The sequence below is a fragment of the Lagopus muta genome, chromosome 2, assembly GCF_023343835.1.
Source record: "Lagopus muta isolate bLagMut1 chromosome 2, bLagMut1 primary, whole genome shotgun sequence".
Classification (NCBI taxonomy): Eukaryota; Metazoa; Chordata; class Aves; order Galliformes; family Phasianidae; genus Lagopus; species Lagopus muta.
The window spans coordinates 83,312,020-83,336,894 of record NC_064434.1 but is presented as its reverse complement, the minus strand read 5'-3'; the positions used below and the strand labels follow the sequence as shown (position 1 = coordinate 83,336,894).

General features: G+C 41.2%; 1 protein-coding gene across 3 annotated transcripts in view; it reads left to right on the top strand.

Annotated features, from left to right (window-relative positions):
- TTC7A (tetratricopeptide repeat domain 7A) overlaps window positions 1-24,875 on the top strand; it is a 161,456-nt gene that overhangs the window by 98,662 nt on the left and 37,919 nt on the right. For all 3 annotated transcript variants that reach the window (XM_048935088.1, XM_048935087.1, XM_048935089.1), the window contains 3 exons: window positions 7,192-7,308; window positions 10,329-10,426; window positions 15,245-15,379. In XM_048935088.1, the coding sequence (XP_048791045.1) occupies window positions 7,192-7,308; window positions 10,329-10,426; window positions 15,245-15,379 (350 nt within the window). The remainder of the gene's footprint in view (window positions 1-7,191; window positions 7,309-10,328; window positions 10,427-15,244; window positions 15,380-24,875) is intronic.

Here is a 24,875-nt window from a genome sequence, read left to right as displayed (position 1 = left end):
ATAACCTTTGCAGAGATTATTCCCGCTTCTATCCTGCAGGGAACAGAACATGGCTCTTGCATGTCATATGGGCCATATGATGCTGGTCCCACTGTCTGCCCTGAGTGGATGTCAGGGGGAAGTTCTTCACAGAGAAATGGTGAGGTGCTGGAACAGGCTGCCAGAGAGGTTGTGGATGCCCCGTCCCTGGCAGTGTTCCAGGCCAGATTGGATGGGGCCCTGGGCAGCCTGGTCTAGTATTGAATGGGGAGGTTGGTGGCCCTGCATGTGGCAGGGGGGCTGGAGATTCATGATCCTTGAGGTTCCTTCCAACCCCGTGTGATTCTGTGATTCTGTGATTTCTGAGTGCAATGTAGTGCACCAAGGTTCCCAGTACACTCCTGAAATAGCACTGCTAAATGCACATTTTTGTGTGGATCCTGGCGTTTGGAGGCTTGAAAACTGTCCTTTCTTTTTCTAGGTACTCATGCAGTGTCGAGTGCAATGGCAATTATTCCTTGTAGCTGGGCCTTGTCGAAACAAACAAACAAACAAAAAAAACAGTAATACATACACACACACACACACACACACACACAAAAGTGACCCAACACTTGCAAACTAAACCTCAGTTTAAAATCTTTCAAAATGTTCCAACACAATATCTAGTATGTAGTCCTAATGGAAGAAGTTGATATCAACACTCCACATAGCAAGACTGTAATCTCCTTTTTCTATTTCGTGTAAGGGTAGTAATTTGGCTATGCGGTCAGTTAATGTTCCTTAAAGCACTGCTGTATCTGCATGATGGAAACCTCCATCCAGCATCTTGTGACAATGCAAGTAAGCAGAAAAAATGGGCGGCTTAGATCTGATGACCCAGGCAGGTCAGATAATCCTGGTGAGTTCTGCCAGACTGTGACTTTGTCACATCTGTAGTGAAATGCAAGTGCTATGACCAAGGTTGGTGCTTTTCCTTCATGTCACAAAGTTAACATTGTTTTTGGTGAGTAGCTTTTAGTCAGAAATTTCTTGTTTTCTGATGAGAAGGTTTGTGGGGATCATCTTGGTTTTTACCAGTGTACTGTTCTGTGAGCTGAGCCAGATGCTTTCATTCTCCTGGCAGTTTGCTTTCAGAACCAGAAGGAAAAATTCCTTTGTGCTTAAGAGTTTCCAGATTTTGCTGTAAGCAGTTGTGAAAATTATCTTTGTCTTTACTCAGGCTAGATGTAGAGTGAAATGCATGTGTTTTTGGATGACACAGAATCATTTTGTTGCCAGCTTCTCATCAGGGCGAGAGGAAGGTTAAAGTTCCTTTCAGATGTGTCACCCAAAGGATCCTATATAACACAGAGAAAAAAGAGAAAGAGCAGGGCTTTCATCACCTCTGCTAACAGCAAGCTCGATTCCGATGTTCTTAACAAAAAGCAAAATATTGCAAATCTAGGCTTCAAAATGAACATTCTAATTGAAAGGAAAGGAAAAAAAAGAATGCTGATCACTCATTTTTGTGCCTCGGTTTTTGGGGTATAGCCAGATATGGCTTAGTTCTAGAGAAAGAGGGAGATGAAGACTTTCAATGCTTTCTTTTCCAGCAAGTAATTGTGTTTTTTCTTCCAGCTGAATATTAGTTGCTTTGTTGTTGTTTTTTAAGTGACAGCCTGTGTATGTTTAGTGGATTAAGGGGATTTGTTTCAAGGCCTCCTTCTAAGTGTAAGTAGCAGTTTCTGGGTGGGCTGTATTAATAATGAATCATATTTGCACTCTGCATCACAAGTGAACCTTAAGGAACTGAATGACCAAATAGGACTGGCTGCAGACATGTTTGTCTTGGAATGTTTGGATCCATGCATAGTTTCCCTCCTACGCTGTGTACAGGAACTTTCTAGGTGCCTTTTACTGGGGGGCTAAGCTTAGAAAATTACCTTCATAATGTGAATGTTAAATAGGTAAGAATCTACCTCTCTGGAAACTGTGCTCATCCTGTGCAGTCATAGCTTGTGGAGCAGCAGTAGCTGAATTACTCTTGTGGAGAATCTGGGCTCTGAACAGGGCATTCTTCTAAAGAGGGGTGTCATCTTTGAATCTGCTTGTTTTTCCGGGCTGAGGCTTGTGGTTCTTGTCTTTATTTTTTGTTGATATTGGGGGGGAGGTGGGGATAAATGGGCAATGAGCCATAGGCAGTATGTCTGTAAAAGTATATGACCAATTTATTTTTGTAGGGAAAGTGATAGATTACATGGCACAGCATGAAGTTATAAAAGGAGGTTGCAGTCAGCACTGCTGGCATTAATTTAACTAGAGAATGTGCCCTTAAATGTCAGGAGACTGCAAGAAGCACTGAGTTATTTGAGAAGACAGCCACTTTGATGTTGATGTTATCAAGTAGAATGTAGAAGATTAAGAGCAGCTTACCAATTTTGCCATTTTTTTCATATTGATAACATGGCAAGGGCTTTAGCAGGTGCTCTGGGAAGGTTAATTGTTACGATAAAAGAACTTGAACTAATTGGCTTGTATAGGTGACTCACCATTGTAGCTAAACTCAGCAGCTGATAAACTAAACAGCTAATTTGCTGTGAAGAAACTGCAGTTCTAGATACAATTTCTCTTTGTACTAGCAGATAAAACAAGACCATACAATCTGGGTTATAAAAACAATACAAGCTGTAATTATATTTATGCTATCACAAAATGTAGGAATGGCCATTCTTGATCAAACTAAGGGCTTCTCTGTCTTCAGCAGGACATCTGGTGAATGCACAGGGAAAAGCATGCAGAAACGTGGCAGTGGGATGATCCTTCCCCTCATGTGTTATCCCTGCTTCTGTCAGCTGAGTTGTTCTGAGGCTTTCTGCGCCAGACGTTGCATTAAGGCAGAGTTTAATGCCTCTGATGGCTCTGTCATCCATGAATTTGTCTAATCCCTTTTTGAACCTGTTTATGTGTTTGCTCCCAGATCATCCCCTAGCAATGGGTTTTGCATTTTACTTTTGCATTGTACAAAAATATACTTCACTTGCTCATTTAAAATCCACAGCTTCATTGCTTTATTGGATACCCCCTACTTGTTCAATTAAAACAACACAGACTGCTTTTATTTCTTATTTTCTTCACACTATTTGTGATTTTATAAGTCTGTCATCTCTTCTCCCAGTCTCTTTTCCAGGCTGAGAAGGCCACCTACTTCCATGCACCAAAAGCATTCCCAAACTTTCATAATTCACCTCATCTTCTCCATCCTCTACCTAGATCTGTTAAATCAATCTGTGTTCTGTATCCCCTTGTAGCCTCCTTTTGCATCTGCTACCTTAATGGGGAGGAAGCAGATTCAGAGAGTTCAGTGCTGGGGGAGCATTGTTGGGCCACCTACCCACTCAGGTCATGGCATCCCCCAGGTTTTCATTGGAGCTGGAATGGTATATTTCTTTGTGTTTCTGTACAGGAAAGGACCGTACGTAATGCTGAGAGGTAAGGGAGGGTAAGCTAGGCTGTGCTTCCCAGTGGCACTTGCTGTACCAACACCCCATTAATCTGTCACTGGATAAACTGCATTTGCTGTCCTCAGAGCTGTGACCAGGACTCTGGTTTCTTTCTCCAGGCGTAAGGCTGTAAACACACACAAACAGACATGCACATGCATCCTGTCATTTAATGAAGGACACACACAGGCTGCAAACATTAGTTGCAGAGGTTCAGTATCTTCATTCTAAGGTCGATAATTGTCTCCACAAATTGGGACGTATTACTGCTGTGCTTGGTGACAGAGTTTTGTTTGTCTGTTTTTCCTTTGTATGCAGATTCAGAATAAGTCAGCAGTTGTGTGTGTAGGTGGGCAAAGTCTAGGTCAATAAAGAAAGACTTTGGGAAATTATGGCCTTGATCTGGTAAATCTCAGAGATCTTAATTAATTAACTTCATTAATTGACAAGCTCTGATGAACTGAAAGGGCTAAAAGCAGCCGGTGAATGACAAAACATATAGATAAGTGATAACATAATGCTCATTATTTCTAATTCAGTCTCTCAAGCTCAAAATCAGTGGAATGTGGTGTTGTTTGTATCGATTATTGCTTGTGATGTAGTAGAACATAGAGATCCCATTGTGGTGCTGTAAAAATGCATCATTACTACGTTTAAAACTAAAAACTCCATTTTAAAGAAGCTTTAAGAACTCTTAATTAACCATTTAATAAATTTACTATATTTTTAGAGCATCTGCAAAGTCAGTAGGTTATTATTAGACATAGCATCTCCCAACTTCATCCACATTTATAATATGCTGTAATAGTGAAACCTAATTTTTCAAGCTTCGCAAATGAATTTATCTAAACAAAGTCAGCTATATACAGATATTAATTTGAGTTAATGTTGCTGTGATTGATCAGTATGTTTACTTGTGGCAGTTACTTGACCTTATGGCAGGGAACAGAGACTTTTGATACTGTCCACGTAAGTGTTAGAAGAAAGCCTGTGTTGAGAGGGAACTTAGAGTCCAGTATCAAGAGAGTAAGCACTGGTTATTTTCCACTGTTGCTGTTCCTGAAATTGTACACATTACAAGAATGACTTGGGGTTTTTTTCCTCTCTTTTCCTATGCTTATGTACCTGTAATTTATGTATTTACTTTAGTTCAAATCTCTGTTTTCATTTTCAGAGGCTAACAGAATTAACAATGACTATATTGATAATCTCAGGGCTATTTTTAGATGTGGAATCTCTTTAAGAGTCTGCTCTGTTTAATATTACAAGCATCATATGAAAGTACAGTAAAATGATACTAAGAAAATACAATAAAGTGAGATCTTCTGCGGATCTTTTGTTTATGCACTTGAGAGTTGTGTGCAGACACTGATACAACATGATACCCTTTAGATTTATTTGTTGCAAGAGTGCTATCTCTGTAGTAAAATGATAAACTTGAGATAAAAATGATACTGTGCCATCTACTTCATTGGTCTCTCTGTATTTTTATTTATCTAGTTTTACTGTTACAAAACTTACTAGGAGCTGAGAAATGCAAACAACATATAACATATATAATGCAATGATTTTCTTTCCAGCTTGCAACTGTCATGTTGAATTCCATTGTTTACTACTGTTGTCAGTACAGCCTGAATCCTTTTGCCACTTACGTTCTTCCTGTTTGCCTTTTGGTTTTGTTCATTATATTATTGCTTGATAGCATGAACAGCAATATTCCAGAGTCTCATTACCACAACAGTTAACTATGCATGGTATTTCTAAGATCTGCTAATGTTCCATTGCAGTGACACTTGCAAAAATTGTGTTATTTCTTTATTTTTTTTTAACCTTTGTGTGCCTATGTCTTACAACTGATGATAATATTCTGCTGAGACATTCTTATGTTTTTGTTAGGGATTTGCTCTTTTCCTGTATTTCATTAGTTGTTCTCACTCTTCAGATAGAATTTTGCATCTTCATCCAAAGAAGTTGATATGTAGTCACTGTAAAAGCAGCAGAATGATGGAAAAAAAGAATGTAATATTCACCTTCATAATGCTTAATTACAATGTTTAAGTATACTGTGTAGTGATTTTGTGTGCGGATAGCTAAATTATCTATATCCATACAGGTATGAAATGAAGGAGGAACACTGTTAATATATCCCTTCTGCATAGTAGTTTGACTGTTAACAGATTATTCATTCTTATGTGTTCTATTTGATTAGTATTAAGACTGTTATCCTTTAGCATCCATGAGCGTGGTGTTATTTGGGGATATAATACGAGTATTTTCTTCTCAAGGCCCTTGGGTCTCCTTGACCACTACTCTTCTGCTGCAATGGATGTCATACATTGGTTATGAAGGTCTTTCACCTTGAAAGTTTGGATGGTTTAAAAATATTCTGCACTTGTAAAATAACATTGATAGTTCATGGTAGTAGGTGCTTGGACTGATAGAATACTTTTCAGAAGTGAATTGCCAAAAGGGCAATGAGTGATGGTGCAGGTCCATTCCTCTGCTGAACAGACTCCAAAGAATCTAACTTGTGAGCCCCTCCATCAAGCCCATAGCTTCAATTTGTCTAATACCATTGCCTTCCAGAAGTTATCCTGTCTTGCTGAAAAAACTTTAAAGAATGTACTCTACACACAAGGTAGATGCTGCAAAGGTTATTTGCTTTCATAATTGCATATTTGCATTTACTCACCATCTTCATTTGATAAGTTTCAGCTTCCAACAAAACCTCGAATCTTCTGATTTTCTGTTGGATCTAAACCTCACTATTAAGTACATTTTCTCCATTGCAGGCTGAAGCAAAATATTTTCTTTGATGTTTCTTGGTTAAACTAAATCAACTAAGCTTCTTGAGCCTCTGATGAACTACATTTTTGGGGGCTCAGCGCACTAGTATAACCATTTTCTGAACCTCATCCAATTTGAGTTGCAGATGAGAACTAGACATTGGATACTATTGTAGTGAGTGTCTTGCTGATGCTGTGAACAGGAATAAGTAATTTTTTTTACATGTTTGTAAAAGATAGTGTTAAAAGCCATGCTAGCAGCAAGTGGTGAGTTGTGTCATTTCTGAATCTGTCTTCTAACCTGAGGTTGACCTAATTCTGCTGAATTCCCATGGTCTGTGTAAGTGTGTATTCTCTAGGTACAGTAGCTGTTCTTACACTATGTAGTACAAAAACATACCAGGGCTATCAGCTGTCTTGCCTAGGGGCACAAGATGATGCCAGGTGGAGTGAAGAGGAAATATTTCCTTCCTGTGAGGCATTACATAATTTTTAAAGTATATTAGGTGCTTTGGATTTTTCCCAAACATATTGTCTGATATTTATTATGTAAGTCATTGTCATAGGAGGATGGCAGACTGAAAAAGCATTCTGGTTTCTGTTTGCCAGTTCCTTTTTATTTTGTTTTTAATGCTGTCCACAATAAAATGAGATTCAATGTATGCTTCACCTTGTTGGCATTCTAATACATTGCTTTTAACACGTCCTGCCAACTTTGTGATATAGATCTGACTGCAGCTGAGGAATACTGGTAATCCTCTCATCTCCTTGTCGGGAACTAAAGTTGAGCCAAATTAAATGTTTTGTGTTCCAGTGTTTTCTTTTAGAACTGGACATACTAAGAAAGCAAAATTGCTGGCTGCCAGGATCTTACTAGAGTGATACTGATTTTCAACATTTATGAGGTGCCAATAAAACAGAAGTTGTTCTTTTTCATCTTACAGCTTGCTCTTCACCAAAGTGAAGCTGGAATGGATTCATAAAGGACCTGAGGAGGCTCTGGTGACATGCAGACGTATGTTGCAGATGTGGCAGATGGCTTATAGTGTTTTACAGCACAGGTAGGCTTTCTCCACTGTCCAACTGTTCAGATTTCACAATGGGGATGTAGCTATCTTCTTTAATTGTCCAGATACTTAAATTACTTTGTGAAAGGGATAATAAGTAATAATAATTTTCAAACAAACAACAGAAGTAGATTTTTAGCCACAATTTAAAAAAAAAAAAGAAAAGAATTTGAATAGTGCTGAAAGAGGTCATAGTTATGTTCTCTTTCTGTCATCTGCTTCCCCTCCAGAAAAGATAAGACTTTAGAAAGTGTGAAGGTTGACAGTTTGAATTTTCTTCCTTCTCTCTTCCCTTGGTTATTTTCACAGCCGTCATACCAATGTACAGCCCTTCCCCCCTTGGAAATATCCCAACGCTATACTTACCTCTCACTTGTAATGTTTGTAGAGGTTGTGTCTGATGGAAAATACAACATGCTTGACAGCAACGGTCATGGCACCCAGTTGATAAAGAAGTTTTATTGTTCCCCTGTTTGTGAGTACATTTACACAGGCTTTATAAACACCAGAATGGTGGTACAGAATGATGCATGTCTAGGTACAAGCTGTCCTTAAAGGATTCTTAGTAATTCCGTGTTGGTTTAGCTAATGAGCAGCAGACCACACACTACATATATTTACACAGCACTAGAAATAGTCTCTTACATGCTGGAATCATTGATTTCCATAGCCTTAGTGTCTTTAGCTGATGATTCAATCTTGTATTTTTCACATGAATAATCTTTACACTCATGAGTCGTCCTTGTGAAGGTGATCAAATCCACACTGAACACGTAGAACTGGATGTGACTTACTGTTGCAAGCTGGGGGGTTGCAATCTTGAGACTGAAGGGACTGAGTTGGAGAACAGACAAATACTTCAAGCATTTGGATTGCATTTGGATCTCAAGCTGTGCTTTGGCTGTTACGTTTAAAAGACCAAGATGTGACAGCTTTAGGGGCTTTTGATAAGCTTTAGCCATAGAAGCCTAAACAAAACAAATTGCTCTGCTTTCTCTTTTAGGACCTCTAATGTGTATTTCATTGCTATTCCCAGTAGTAATTTTTGGCTTTCTCAAAAAAATGCTTCAGAAAGCATCTTGCATTAGGAAATAGTGCTTGAAAAGTAGCAGAAATTAACTTGGTACCTGCAGTTTTTGACTGGATTTAGTGCTGCAGGAAGTACCTTTTTAATGCAAATTGCAGCACTATCAGCTAACAAATATTTAAAATATTCTGGGTTGGGCTTTCAAAGGAACTGAAGGGGAATTCTTATCAGTGGGACTTAGAGGCAGCCGTTTGTTAGGGCCTCTTGGAAAAGAAAAGCCTGTTTTTATATGAGGTTGAGAGCTGTTACACTCCAAACTCTTTACTAGTTCAATCAGTAGCTAATCACCCACAGTTAAATTGCACTTCAGTTGCATTTGGTTGTATTGTTTGGCCCTGGTTTCTTAGCTGCACAATCTTACTGTAACTTTGTCAGTCTACAGAGTCTTCTAGGGCCCAGTACTTTCTCCCCTGGCAGGTATTTATGTACCATGCTAAGTGCCTGTCCTTTCTGTAGTAATCTAATGCCTAAATCAGCGTTCGGCCATGTGCCTAAACACTGACCTCACGGTGACTGCTGCATCAAAGCACCATGTTAGTAATATTATAAAGCAAAGCTGGCAGGTTTGCACATACCTCTGCTGTTCCACCAGCATCCTCCAGCCAAGGCAGTGACACTTGTGTCAGTGATGGCTGAGCAAGACAGAGGTGCAGGACTAAGCATTGAATTCTCCCTTCTATCTTTCACCACATAATAATTTCAAATGGGACATCAGTCTGGAAACCAGTATGTAAAACGGGGAGGCCTAGTCAAGGCCAGACTTAGATGAGCCGTCAGTCGCCGAGAATTCATGGTCCACTAACAAAAACTGTAATGTTTGATCCCTAAGCCTAGTAAGAGGTTAATTAGCTATTATAAATACGATTAACAGTATGACAAATGACAGTAAGTGGCTTTCAGTCCTAGACTGTTTGTTGGCAAGGGCAAGATTTGGTTTATCTTCTGCTGTTGTTTTTTGTGATTACAGCACAATCGTATTTAAAACCAAATCCCAATCCCAAGGTAATTCTTCTGCTGGATTAATACAAATTCAAGGGAATCCTATGCAGTCTGTACCATAGGACTAATTAAACTGGAAGACTGGGCATGCACAGCAATCACGATTCTGTGACAGCTCCTTTCCTGGAAGGAATATTATCCAAAAGCTGAGCTGCAGGGCTTGGAAGTGTGCCAGTAAAAATAGCCAGGGTGGTCACTTTTCCTTTTGATATTTTGTCTCTTAATGGATGGTGAGAGGAGATATCATCACCATCCATCTGGTCCTAGAGAGGTGGCAGTCCTTTGGTGACAGGAAGGTTCAGGAGATCAACACTAAGTGATTATCATTAGATACAGGGTTATTATTATTTTGGAGTTCCTCTTTTGAAGAGCTGCCGTGTAAGAAAAGAAGTCTAGAAGAGAAGCAGACCAAATAGGCTTCCCTTCATAAAGTGGTACTATGTGGTAGCTTTTATCTTCTTTCTCTGTTGAAATAGAACAAAAGTGAGAGAGGAGATAATCTTCTTGAAATAAAGGAGTTTAGAAAGTGGTTGGTCTGTTTCAAAAGGATTAGAGCAGCACACTCACAAATCCACCTCCTACAGAAAATCCAAAGGGGCAGTGGTTCTTCTGTATGCGGGACATTGGTAGTTGGCCTTCTCTTATTTGGTTTTTTAGCTGGGAACACGTTGCCCATCCAGTAGTTGGCAAAGATTGCAGCAGTCAAATAAACTGAAAGCAGCACATAGACTGGAGCCCTTGCTGGGCATGGTTTTTCAGTGACCGAATTTCTCATCCATTGCTGGGTAGGTGGTGTTAGAATGACACATTCAAGAAACACCTGAAGTTTTCAGTTCCAGAAGACAGTTAGGTGAGATTATTGCCTGCTTCGAGGAGAACATTGTCTCCCTGCTGAAAGGTGGCAGATAACAGTTTTGTTTCTTTACAGTGGCTCTGAGAAAGGAAGTACTGTGACCGAAACGCCAGTGATCAAAAAGCATAACGGACTTCATCTCACGCTCCCGGATGCTCATGATAATGATTCTGGTGAGGAAATGATCTGTGCTTTCTCATCTTAAATACATCAGCTTTCTACGCATGTGCATGTAGAGAAACACTTAGGGGGGGGAATTCTTACTTTTAAAAACATTATATTTTGAGTGAGTCTCATGCTTTCAAGTTAGGGAATTAGTGATTGTCCGAGAACTGGTAAAACTGATGTCATGTCCTCAGTGCATACAGCTGAAGAGGATGACAAATTCTCATTCCGTATGTGGCTTTTATTAAATCAAATGTGTTCAAACATGTGGAAGGACTTCTTTACGTAATAGTGATGGAGCAGTGGAACAGGTTGCCCAGGGAGATTGTGGAGTCTCCATCTCTGGAGATATTAGAGACCCATCTGGACATCTACCCATGCAACCTACTGTAGGGTACCTGCTTTAGCAGGGGAGTTGGACTCAGTGATCTCTTGAGGTCTCTTCCATCGCCTGCCATTCTGTAGTTCTGTGTGTTTAACCCCCGTTTATATTCATCAGTGGTTTAAAAAGCATTACAAGGGTAAGTCTTGAGCCTGCAAACACTCAAGCATCAAAACATTAGTCAGTGTGTCTGCTCTTTTGTTCACAGTGTCGAGCCCTGAGGGTTTGTATTTATGACATTGTAATCTTCCTGGTTCTATACGCATATATTTATGTAATTCTTAATCTGTTTATTTCTTTTCCCTTGTAATATCCTTTGCTGCAATATGTTTCTATATTTTGTGTAAGTCTGTTTTCTCACTGTATGTGTGAATCACTTTTTTGTAGTTCTTTAGATTACTGAAAGAGAAAAGACCAAATTCAACACAGATGGATGAAGAGAGTTTATCTAATGAATAAAGAATGAATAAGTGCTGCTTGGCATATTAAAAGTGATGGAAAAGGGAGCAAATGTGAATGTTTTCTGGTGGTTGGTGCAAAATCATTTGAGACTGTAATCACTTGAAGGTCACTGTGAAGATTTACAGAAGCATCCCTTATGATCCCTGATGCTGGGCAGACAAATCAGCCTTCACTCCTCCACAGTACTGTCCTGGAGGCAGCAGCTGGACGCATGTCCCAGTTGGGGGCCCTTTTGGAGGAAGCAGGAGGTGAGGCAGCAGTGCGCTGCTCCAGCCGCGCTCTCCCCTCGTGCCTCCCAGTGCTGCAGCAGAAGGGAGGGAGCAGGCCTGGTGCTGGCAGCCTGCAGCAGGCTCCAGTTTCCGGCATGCAGCCTCCAGGGAGCGTGCGGCAGTATCGCTGCGATGCACAGTGCTCTGTGATCCCCCGTGACCAAAGGGAGATTACTGCAGCTGGGTCTGACACCGGCCTCCCCCTCCTCGGTTAGGTCACAATGAGATTATTTGCTGTGCTAGAATTTTAGGTTTCCTGCCAGGAAGATTAATTCCTCTTTATTTTCTTCATCTTCCCCTAACTGAAGCAGCGTTCCTAACTAAATTCACTGGTATCAGTCAGCTGTCTTGCTATTTCATTCTTTTTGTGATTTAGTCTTATCTAATAATGTTCTTGCCTCAAGTGATTTAGGCTGGGGAATTCTACATTTCTTATAAGCCCAGTAAATCTATGGAGGTGCATTCCTATTCTCATAGTAGTTTTTCCATAAATGTAAAATATTTAACTTAGTCCTTCTTGGTCTTATAACAGTGCTGCAGCAAAATTATTTAGGTATGTTTTTGCAGGGTTTCTATGTGGAGCTCATCATGATGAAATATTTTTTTTAATCATTTCTTTCAAAAAATGTGTAGAGGGCTTTGTTGTAAAACGCAAAGTTTATATTCTGTCTGGTGGAGCTGTTAAAAAGAGAAAGAAAATGCACTAAAATAACAAATTGAGGTGCTGTTTTCTTATGCCAACATTTGCATGTATTTTCAGGCTTGACATTTAAGTTCTGTGAGACAGGTTTTGTGGGGTTTTTTTTAGCCTATAAAGTTCTACATTCCTTTAGGAATAGGCATTCTGTGTGAGAGCTATCATTGCTTCTGGCTCTGGCAGCATTCCTTGGCCTGAGGTCACTGGTATATGCACCTGAGGGTCAGGTCTGTGGCTAGATGCCTTTTGTCTATAAAGGCCAAGCCAGCAAAGTCCTGCCCTTAAAGGGTTTATTGGAGCCTTCCTACAAGGGCTTGCAGAGGTGAGAAGAAATAGCAGTAGCAAACTGCTGCTGTTTGGATTTGGGCTGGAATGGAGCCTTTCCATGTACGTGTGTGCTGAGAGCAAGGAACATATCTGTCTGAGACTGTGCAGGGCTGGGGACAGATCAGCTGATCACTGCCTGGTGTGGCTTGCTTCCTTGTTTAGGCTGGAATGGAAAAGAAATATCAAAGGACTGCAACATGAAAAGGAAGCCCAAGTTACTTAGCAATTTACAGCAGAGGCTCTTTGCATATAACTGCCAAAGGCAGTAAATTGCTAAGTAACTCGAATTCCCTTTTTAAGGCTGCACAGGCTGAAGCACACACAGCAGTGGACAAAGATCAGTGTCACACTGCAGGCTCTCTGCCTTCAGCAGCTACCTGCCTGGCTAAGAGGGAGAGGAGAAGCTAGCCTGTGCTTCTTCAAGTTCCTCATAGTGATGTTCTTTAAAGCCTTATTTGTGAGGAAAGGTTGTTTCATAAAACCTGAAATGGCTGTTCAGCCCTGCAGCAACACATGAACCTGTCCAAAATGCAGAGTTCCCTCATAGTGACATCATCCCCATGCATTGACTTGCAAGGAAAAGAGGATTTCCCCAAGCGGATGTGAGTAAGGCACAGCCCTTCTGCCCACTCACTGCAGTCAGAACAGCGTTAGGTATAGGTGCTGCACAGCTCCAGAAAGCCTCTCTGAAAGAGGACAGCCTTGGCAGAGGAATGTAATGCTGAATGTTGCTTTTAAAGCACACCACTCTGATCAGGAATGCTAATACAAGAATCTGCTTAGGCTGACTACTAAGTCCACGAAGCCCATGCAGTTTGAATTTGACCATGTGAGTCTGCCCTAAACAGCATCAATAATTGTTCACATGGCAATTTTCATGTTGCCTCTCTGCTGGGGATGAGTGCCTGTTTGTTTTCCCTGCATTAAACAACCTCATTCTGCCTGCGAGTTCCTGGGAGCCCTTTTGCAGTGAAATTTCTTCTAAATGGAGGGAGAGAGATGAGCAGGAGTGGACATGGCAGAGGGAGGAATTCCGTACAGTGAAACAGGCAGAAGAAGATTGATCTGTTAAATAAACTGTTACAATAAATTCTCCATACAATGTGGAATGACTTTTACGGTACTATTGTAGCCATAATTACTGCATTACTGCACTGTCATCTCTTGGAACATTAGGTCAGGAATGTCTTTGAAAATATGCAGGAATGTTAAAAATGCATTTAGGAGGAGCACATCTGCATTTTGCAAGGGAGCTGTGGGAGGCGTCTGTGCTGAGCACTGGGGAGCTGTTTTGAAGTTCTGCTGCTGGAAATGAATGACATTGGTTAGCAGTGAGATAACAGGACAAGCGTTTCCCGTGGCAGTTTGAGGCAATTGTGGTCTCTCCATAGAGAGTATGCTCTCAGAGGCTTTGGCTTGTATAAAAGCCGTGGGCAGTGTTCTGCCCAGTCTGCCCAGTCTTTGCAGAGGAGCATGGGGTGCACAGAGGCCTGCTGACACCATGGCCCCCATAGGTGATGCTCAGCTGTCAAGATGTGCTTTAGTTTCAGCCCTCTCCAGTTTTTCCAGCTGGAGAGGGCTGAAGCTGAAACATATCTTGACATCTGACCATCACCTATGGGGGGCCATGGTGTCAGCAGGCCTCTGTGCTGGATCTTTCTTCAAAAGACTGCTTAATGTATATATCCCATGGCAGGCTTTTGCACTTCTTCCCATGCTCAGAGCTACCACAGCTTCTCCAAATACCTGTTACTATGCTCTTTCTGGAGGGCTGCTGTGAGAGAACATGGGATTTTAGCTCCAAGATCTTGTCATCTACCAGATCAGCCCAAGTGCTTTAGTCACAACAACTCTCTAGAGAAAGAGCTTATTAATCTTAAAATCACATTAAACCTATATATACTAAAATATTTAGTTCTCAAAACCTCACGAAGCCAGTTCTGGAGTCCCATTTCATAGCTCCATGCTTTGTGACTGTCCTCTTGGTAGTCCTGCGAAAGGGTGGCTCACCAGTAAACGACTGCATACCGCACTTGAGAATATGGTTTCTGTTTGTACCTTCTTTCTGGAATCACCTTTTGATGTGATGTTTTGTTCCCTGAGCTGTGGGTGTGAATCCTTTGTTCTTACATAAATGTTACAGCACATGCTAAAGGTTAATGTAGTCGAAGCACTGAACTCTCTGCTCCCTGAGGTTAAGTGAAAAACCACGCTGTCTCTAAACCAACAGGACAGTATTGATGTCACTTGAAATCTGTGTTCTTTGAATGCTGCTGACCTACTCTGTAGCTCTGTACTAGCATTTTACATTAGTGAGCCACGTTCTGCAGTTGTATAGTGATGGTATGCTTATAAAACAGGTTACTAATAAATATTCTTGAGAAATAATTTGATGGTAGAATTCAACTATCCAAATGAGCAAAATACAGTTGCTTCCTCAATGAAGCTGATAAGCAGACTTTTAGAAAATTACTGTCTCTTGATTCACTTGCTTGAGGTGCAGCCCATGGGTAATACAGTCTTTTCAATAAAATAACCTTTTATAGGGCATATTTCTCCAGTTCAGAATTCAGTGTAAGTCTTACGACACAAAACGGGCTTTCGAGAAGACAATCAGACCTGTCTAGCTAATGAGCCAAATATGCCGAAGTATAAAATACACTGCTGTTCTTGTTTGTTTGGTCCATAGGATCACAGCGAGCCTCTTCCCTTGCTGCATCAAGAATGGAACAAGCCATATCTGAAATAACAATGCGGAGCAGCATGATGAAGCAAGGACCTATGCAGCTGTGGACAACTCTTGAACAAATCTGGCTACAAGCTGGTAAGTTTTGGCATTCATGGACAACCTGGAATTCCTTCACTTTCCAGTGGTGAATAAGATGACATGGGTATTAAAGGAATAGTTAAAATCAGGGCTGTTTCAACACCTTACACCAACAGTAAATTTGCCCATCTATCCCACTTGGTTTTTGAAATACTGCTTGGTTAAATGTTAACAAATAAAATGTTGGAGTAATGTGATTTTTCTGCTCACCTCTCTTGTTCCGTAACACAGAAAACTTCAAGTATAACTAAAATATGTTTCTAAATGAGGAGAGGAAGCAGTTCTTCATTAAGAAATGTCATTTGATAGTAGCAATTAGTTTCATTTTGCTGAACATGATTGGGCAAACAACCCATTAAATGTTATTTAGGCTGTCAGCATTCCAGTTTTTCCCGAGTTTTAAGTGAAAATTATTAAACAAGAAAAAGTCCTCCACTCATCTTATTCTTGGCTGCTTGAATCTCCCAAGGACTTGAAAGATTTGCACATCACTTTGAAACACATTGTAGCAAAGCTCAATATTCTCCTTTCCCTCCCTGAGAAGGAACTCTACCTAGTGGTGACATCCAAACTCATGAAGGAGTTTTATACAGGGCCCTTGGTGAGGAGGAGAGTTGCACGGCACATTCTACCATTTGCATTTCAGGACTGGTAAAAGGAGTTCTGACCCTGCAGTCTTGCTTTTAAGAGACACAGTTTTTCTTCCACCATTGTGAGCCTGAAATAACGTGAAATAAAGTGCTGTGATTACTTCTTAGATGTCTCTGCTACCACATGCAACAAGAAAAAAAGCAGAGCACACCAGAACGTTGCTGATAATTTACTGTTAGGTATGCAGAACTTGTCAAATTCTATCAATTATCTACAATTGACAATGTTTGCGTAAAACCTGGTAGTCTCACGCTATTTCTCAGCAAAGACTTTTATAGCTGTTTTTATGGGGCTGTTTTCTATCAAACCAGACCTCAATTCTGGTTCAAAATATGTGACATTCTGTTTGCTACAATCTGGCTAATGGTTAAGAAAAAAAGAACTTACCTAATGGAGTGCGTCATCCTTTAAGTTAATCACGTGTTATTTGCTTAGGATTTCACTGCTGTTCTATGGTCCTCAAAATCACTAGATCACTAGCAGGGTTTTCTTTTATTCCATTTATGCTTCTGACTTAAGGCTGAAGAGGAGGCTGGTGGGATTGGGAAAAAAAAAAAAAAAAAAGGAGTTTATTGTGGTGAGAAGTCAGGTGTCTGTTGTCCATCATCCTGCAGAGAGCTGGAGGCAGTTCTTATTTTTACTGCTGTGTGAAAAGACAAAAGTAATAAAGGCCTAGTGCTTGCTGTGACCTCACTGTGAATTGCTACAATTACTTTTCAGCGTGCCTTCCTCGGAGATGTTAATTCTTTTAGGCAGAAATTATAAGCTGTAACTTTTCTGTCCTGTTGGCTTATTTTAAACTTTGTTTTTCTTCATGTTTAATTTAACTGGATTTGAAATAGGATCGATGTTTTGACAGTATATATTGTGACTGCTTTGAGATTTCATTACTGAGACCAGTTACTGTTACGGATGCATCTTTGTGGTCTTGGTGGGCTTAGTGACTCAAATAGCCCAAAAAAGCATCACTGGCCCTCTGTGTCAAAATCTCTCCCATCAGGAAGGAGAGGAAGACAGGAATAGTTACAAGGTAATAACTTCCAAAATAGAAATATTTTGTAAACAACAGCTAAGGTCATCACATGCTCTTGTGCTACAGCTCACCACAAAATTAACAGCTGTGGAAAGCAACAAGCAATTAGCATAACCTTCTGATGCCTGCATCTGGACTCACTTCATGTTTATGAAAGAGCCACATCAGTGTGCTGTAGATTTCTATCAGGTTTAGCTGGGACTTGTCCTTTTTCAGTCAATGACTCATCTTGTGACTCTAGGCAAGTTGCCTAGCTTTTTTATACCTCAGTTTCCTATCTGTAAATGGAGGGAAATGTTTGTTTGCCTTTGGGAAAAGACTTGCATGCTGCTGTTTTTACCATTATTAACACTTTAACCTTTCTAGTGCTAATCATAAATCTCCAGATAAATCGTTACCCTCATACTACAGTAAATTAATAACAAAGCATCTATCTTTCTCAGATACAGGGAGGATGCAGCTGGTCATGTGTCTGTGTGTGGGTGTGATGTGGATGCAGAGCACCAGGCTGTGAGCCTGTCAGTCTGGGTTCCATCAGAGCCATTCCAGGTCCCGTATCTCTTCATATCCCAGGGCATGAAAGCTGATGAATCCAGGCAAAGTTCTCTGGGCCTTCACTGAAGAGAGGTGCTCTAAGCAAACTATCCTATAGATATGTGAGGCTAGTTTTGCAGTCCTTAGCAGCCAGATTCCACTAAGGAGCTAGTGCACAGCAGCGCTAGTGTGTGGTAGTCATCAGATGGTGCCAGTATAGGGGAATGGTTATAGCATCACCATCTACCCATTGCTGCAGTAGGAGTTCAGGGCTAGCCTGCCTTTTGCACAAGCATCCTCAGTCTCTTGGAACTGGGGAACTTTTGTTTGTCTCCTGATTCATCTCTTATTTAGCACATTCTGTAATTAGTGCACGAGAACATTTGCAGTTAGCAGATACTGAAGGCAAGGCTGTCAATTCTGCCCAAATAATGACTTTTTTGTGCTGTGCTAAAAGTACTTGTGTATAAGTGGGTATAGACCTGTGGTTTTCATCTGCAATTTTTCTGGGTTTATGAACAGCCACATAGAAAATAATAAAGCAGCAGCTTTGAAAGTGCAACTGCAAAGCCTGTATATGCTGCACCATTGTTTTTTGCTTTTCCCTGCAGCGGTGTTTCATGAACTTCATCTTGGCCATTTGGCAAGCTAACTACTTGTAGCTTCTGGTAGGCATCCAAATCGATGCATCTATGGTCTCTAGAACAAGTCCTCTTCTTCTTTTTCATACATCCACACAAAACTAAATTGTCACTGTTTACCTTATGTCTATCCATCTCTTGTAGGACCAGTGGGGAGTGCAATGATCCCATCTGCATCAGGGAACTTAACACGTTTCTTTAGAGGGCTTCCATACCTTCCTGTCCCCTGCAGGCAGCCACAGTTGGCTTTGGAAGAGTGAGGGGTCTGTTGTCTTCAGAGACAACAGAGGTGGTCTTGGAGAGGTATGCTTTGGGAAATACTTCAAGGCATGCTGTTTTCAAGTGTTCTTCAGCAAGGACTGTGATTAATACAGCTTGTCTGGTCCCTTTTAAAAATAACCCCCCCCTGCAGCTTCTTGAAATGTAATGGCTTTTTAAAAGGGTAGAGTCATCTCATTAGGTTTTACATTAACAAGCCTAAACATTATTCTTGGCCCAAGTCTGAAAGCAGCCCTGTGTCAGGGCCCTACTTCAGGGAATACTTGGAGAGGCAGCTCCCAGCAGTTCACAGTTCTGCTGCGGTGCAGCTCCAGGTGAGATGATCTTTATGTGATCCATATGCCCATTTTTTTCTCTTTTTTTCTGCTTTTCACGACTGACAGGTTTAATCAGGCTTGAGAAAACTTCTGTGGCATTAGTAAAGCTTGTTAACTCCTTCCACTTCTTGGAGCAGAAGGAGCTATGAGAATACTAGAGTTTATTGGTGATAATAGTACCAAGACGAATGTAGCTGGTAGCTGTTTCTGTCCCTTTTTTCCTTTACAGAATTATGCCAGTACTCCTCCTTTCTGTTTAAAAAGTACAATCATGCTGTTTGGCTAATGAAAATATGTTTGGAATGGTTCAGATTTATGACCAAAACTTACTTTCATTACGCGTTTTTACAAGATTACTTTTGACCTGGAGAGCAAAGTGAGTCAGTTCTGAAAGTAAATAGTTTTAGTAGTTTTAAACTCCTTCGGTAACAAGTGATTTCTTGCCCAAAGTATGTGTGAGTGTATTTCCAGGCAGTAATAATAGTATACTCTGTTTATGTGGAGTATTTTAGAATGCTGCAAACCAGTTTAATAAGAGTTCAAATACTCCAGCTCCCGTTGCTATATTATTTTAAGCTTTACTTTTAACTACAATGTCCACTTTGTTTGTCTTTGCCAGTACTTTATATCTGACAATTGAGCTTCTTGACTAGCCCAGTACTTTACCAAATATGGCCACTCACAGCAAAGTAGGTCTGGTAATTTGATCTTAGATTGGCTAAATGCCTGCTAAATGCAGCCTGCAAACCTTACCAGGTAGACCTAATGCTTATTTCAAGGAGCTTTTAAAGAAAAATCACCCTGATAACTGTTCTGTTGTAGTCACAGTGGGCTGGAGAGAGCTACCTGCTGGCTCACTAATGTGCTAGAAGTTTAGAAAAAAATATTCTCATGAACACGCCATAAACAAGAAATGTAAAGAGAGCCAGTGTAGCAGGGAACAGTGAGCTAATGGAAAAACATCTGTTCCCCTGAGTTATGTACAGCAGAAATATTTTTTTTTCCCCTTCACAAAACGCTTGTGATTTATTTATTTTATTCAGCGTGGGCCAGTTCCTGGGAAAAAAACTGTGTTAGAGGAGATGGGCTTTGTTCCACGAGAAAATGTTGTAGGAGCCAGTGGACTGGAATCTGCAATCCCAACTGGCCCATGGCCACAGCCACACGTGGGCAGGGGCAGCCCAGGGACAGCAAAGGGAGCAGCTCACCAGCACAGCTTAGGTTTGCACAGCTTGCAATGTGTAATTAAATGCTCTCCCTCTCTAAGCTTTTAGCAATCCTAATCCGCCCTCAAATTATAAGCTCAGATATTAAAGGTGTTTATCAGGTTTGGGAGACATCTTTATTGATGTTGCGGAACAGCTGAGGTCAGATACTCTCCTGCAATACAGCAGGGGTTGTTGATGCAATTCCAATATTTTACTTTTTCTTGGGTTTTTGTTTTTAGTGTGTTTTTATTTTTAAAGTTCATTGAAATTTTAGAGCTCCCCCTTTATTGCTCAGATTCTTGAGCTCCATGATTTTTTGGCTCTTTACAGTGATACAGGGCAATGCGAGAAGCTGGAGACTGGTGAAGGGCAATAGGAGGAAATGTTTTACTATGAAGCTATTACTGAGAGAAGTAAAGGTGTACTGCAAAGGACTGATCTACAATGTTTACTTACTAGGAGGGATTAGGAATGCTTCATGCTGGAGCTAGAAATGGTGAAGTGAGCTGGTTTGGTTCCCTTTGTAATATTACTGATGGAGTTAATAAGCCAGCGGGGTTCTGCTAGAGTTCTGGTTTAGCAAGCTCTGGTCTGGTCTTCTAATGCAGGCTAAAGATAGCCAAATTCCCCAAGTCTCTTCAACTTAGTGTCTTCAGGGAGACAGTAGGTTTTCATACATGCTCTGCAGGTTGGTTTTGTTTATTTCTTGTCAACAATATTAATTAAAGAATTAAAGGAGTCAAAAGCATTCTTGGCTGCTTCTTATCCATACTGGACATTTTGGATTGCTTCTCCTGTTCCTGAGGCTTCTGAATGTTTCTCGTTGCTTAGAGAAGGATGTGAAGCTTTGAGACTGATAATCTGTTTTTCGTAGGTGGTCTTCAAAGCATACGTGGCATTTCTCGATATCTGGGCCATGCACATGCTCACGTATGTGAACTCTCACTTAGGAAAGCAGGCAGCAGCTCCTTGTTAAGCATTCTCTGGATCCTTTGCCAGCGGATGGAGAGGAACCTGCTGCACTGCCAGCGGTACCCACAGTATGGCAGAGGGTACCAAATACTAGCATTTCTCAGCTGCTCAGCACCTTTCGGGTTAGTGACAAAATATGCTTGGTCCTGAAGAAAGCAACAGGACAATTATCCATATGAGGGACAGAAGATAGGAATTTATACTTAACTAGGTTGGAATTTAGAAGTATTTCCTTTGACTATAGCAGTAATCAGTGTTATAAAAGGGGATACAGAAAAAAAAAGATGCCCATCCAATAGTATTTTGCTACCATTATCAATGGTGGCCTTATTGCCAAAAGCATTTTTTGTTTGCTCCCAACGTTTTGATTTTGCTCCCCCAACTCTCCCAGTTGAGAAGGAAGGCTTCTGTCACCAGTGAGCACCATCCTACTTCATATAGAGGAACCAAGTGTCTTGTGGCAAGTTTCGTTGTATTTCAAATGGTTTTTTGCCTGCACCATTTAGCATAGAGAGTAACTTGTGATGGTTCTGCATCTTTTCCAGAAATGCTTGCTCTAATGCTGCATTTGTAATTAAAGAAGCCCATTTGCCATTTCAGCTCCTGGGAGACCTGCAGCTCGGAAATTTAAAGCAGGTCCCTGGGCTCCAGTTAGCTACCAGCTTGCTTGCAAGAATGACTTTTAAGAATGTACATCTCTTGCCTCATTCAGAAGAGCTAGTGGTTGAGCTCAGATAGATGGGGTTATGTTCTCCTTCGTTTCTGTATTGAAGGCTTCATCAAATGAAGTGATTACAGTTGGGATACAGCATGAATCTTCAATCTGATCTGCATGCATGGTTGTGTCATAATAAGGGACGATGACTAAACGTCATCTGACAGCAAGAAAAGACAGAGGGAGAACCCTTTGTCATGGTAATAGCTCTGCATTCACTGATGAAAGAGCTGTCTCAGAGGAGTGGGTCTTTCCAGCTGGCTGTGGGCTGCTGCAATAACAAGTATTAATAGATCCTGCAACCAGATGGATTCTGTGGAACAAAAAACACCTCTCCACACATCCTTGCAGGCTGTCTCACCTTCTTTGGGTGTGAAGGACTGCTCCCCAGTGTGCCATCCTGCTGGTCATCTGGCTACATGGTATTGGCCATGTCACACAGTAGTATTTTTGGGGTAGGTGAGAGCGAATTGGGCTGACACAGAACAGTGATGTGGAACAGTCTGCCTGTGGGAGTAAGTGCTGCATCTTGGATAACACTGAACGTGATTCACAAGGAATGAGATTTTAACTCTTGGGTGTTTGGCACTGCAGAAGCATGTTTCAAATTTATTTTATTTTGTTGGCTAGAATTACAGTTGTTGCTGCTTCTGTGGTGACAAGTACAATCACTCTTGACACTGCTTTGAAATGCTTAGGAAATAGGGAATAGAGTCAGTGTTCAAGGTGATGGCAGACAACTCCGTTCCTCAGACTGGCGCTGTGATGCAGACATGACTAGATTACACTGCCTTGCTGCTCAGGTGGACTCCTCTAGAGAGCCCTGGCAAGCCATTTATCTTGGAGACAAAAAGAGGAGCCTGACTGCAGGAGGCCCAGCTTTGTCAGTCTTCTGCAAGCGCTCCTGGTCTGTGTGTCTGTTACCTGTCCTTGGAGAGTGAGTAGATGATATGCTTCTGGCAGCTCTCACTTGACTGAGAGTCCTCACTATAGACAAGCTAAGGGTGCTAATAGACACAACCAGAAAAACTAGGAGCTAGTGGTATGTAGTCAGAGGCGTGGTGTGCTCACATGAGCTGAAGTCAGCCTTAAGGCTGGAGCATCAGGTGGAACTGGGATCGCAAGTCGAGACAAAGGAAGTTGAAGCCACAAGAAGAGATGACAGCGGAGAAGGATGGACAGTACTGCAAAAGAGCACATGTGTGAACTTTGAAGTGGATTTGGGAGCTGTGTGAAGCATAAGGTGGATCTGGGACAGAAATGAATCACGCTAGGCTGGTTCTTGGAGTCAGTTGGATAGCTGCTCAAGGTCTCAGTAGTTATGGCAAAAATGCTTGTAGTGCACTGAGGATGATTATTTTTGTGCTTTGTAGCACTGGGAGTGCCTTTAGTAATATTTAGTTCAAAACACTTTGAAAACTTACTTAAACATTTATCAAGATGATGTTAAGTAAGAGATAGGAAGAAAGCTTGTAAAAGATAGCCTTTGAATTCAAAGCTGCAAAGAGTGGCAGCACTGAGAACAATGTAATCCAGCAGCTTGAGGTGGGTAGACGGCTTCCCTGAAGCAGTGAACCTTCCATGGCAAATCCCACATCCTGTATACCTGTTTCACCCTGAGGAAATGCTGTCTGCTTTGGAGAGGCATCAAGTACCACGTCTCTTATACGGAGCTGCCTTGTGAATGCCGCTTGTTTGGTCAGGTTTTTATGTACAGCATGATTAAGTGATACAGGAAGATATCCTGAATAGCCAAACAGACAGGAAGCTGCTAACCCAGGTAACGCAAAGGCAGGCATTTCAGTACTTCCAGCACTGTTAAGGAAGTGGGAGTGGTAATCTGTGATAAATTCATTGAATCCTTGGTTTTTGGCTTTGATCTCTGCCTCAGTTCTTACTCCATGTTGCGTAAGCACATCTTGTTCATCTGTAAATGAAATGAGTATGCAATAGAAGTAAAAAAAAATGAGTTTACAGAAAGCACATTTTAGTGCAGGCCTAAATGATTTCCCTTAGTGTTTATTTTTAGCTGGGTGGGTAACCCAGCTTGTGGCTTGTAACCCACAAGCACCTCTCTCATTCTTTTTTGATGCAAATTAGGCCTCCCACACCATTAAATCGTTTTTTACTGACTATTGAGCCTGTGAAGAAATGGATTGAACTTTAATATGCTACATTACTGTACCATAAAATACAATTTGTAGATCTTATTCAGATTCTGTGTTGCTGCACTTCCTCTAAATAATTGTTATTACCGAAGAAGATTTACAGGCACCGTTGAAAGAAAGAATAAGTACTCCCTATTTTCTATGCATTGAATCACAGGCTGTGCATGATTTCACATCTAAACCACCTTGCTCCTCGTGCTTTTTTGAAATTAAACAAGTCACATTATGCTGTTAGTTGCTAATAGAGATTTTAATACAGCAGCAGCCAGAACTTCTGCTGCCTTCAAATAGTGCCAGGATTTCACCTCTTCTTTTGCTCTGCTAGGGCTGTGCTAAGTGTTTATCTTCAGGCTGTGAATCGTCACTTTGCACATCTCCATCCTCATTATTACCACATGTATAGCATCAGCTGCTGCACAGCTCTTGGCAGGAAAATGCTCTGTTCTTTGGGAAGCACAAGTAAAATGCTGTCCTCCCACAAACTCTTGAATAAGGTTGTGCGCATACTCAGCTTGACAAGATGGATGGCCTTCCTTTCTGCTATTAGATGGCTGCACCCTCTTGGAGCCGAAGAAGGGGATGCGTACTGAGATTTTGTAATGATTAACCAGACAGAAATGTATATGAGTCACTTTTTAAGTACATCGCTCTTACCAAGGAGCTGTTGTGCTCATGTTGACAGCCTCAGAGAAGGATGTTTATCTGAAGTACAACTTTGGGAGGGCTAAGAAATATTCCAGCTTTTTATCGACGTTGTCTCACTCTGCTCTCAGGAGGAGCACTTAGATCTGGGTGTTAAGCCATGCTGCCACCTCAGTGGACATCATGGTCAGCATGCCAGCAGCAGAGCTAGCTGTGCTCCCAGGCTCACATCTGATGGGTTGAGGAGGAGCCTCCTCTGCTCAGGCAGGGCTGGTGCTGGGATGCTCTCCTGCTTGCCTCTTGGCCAGCAAGCTCCATGTCAGTATGCCAAGT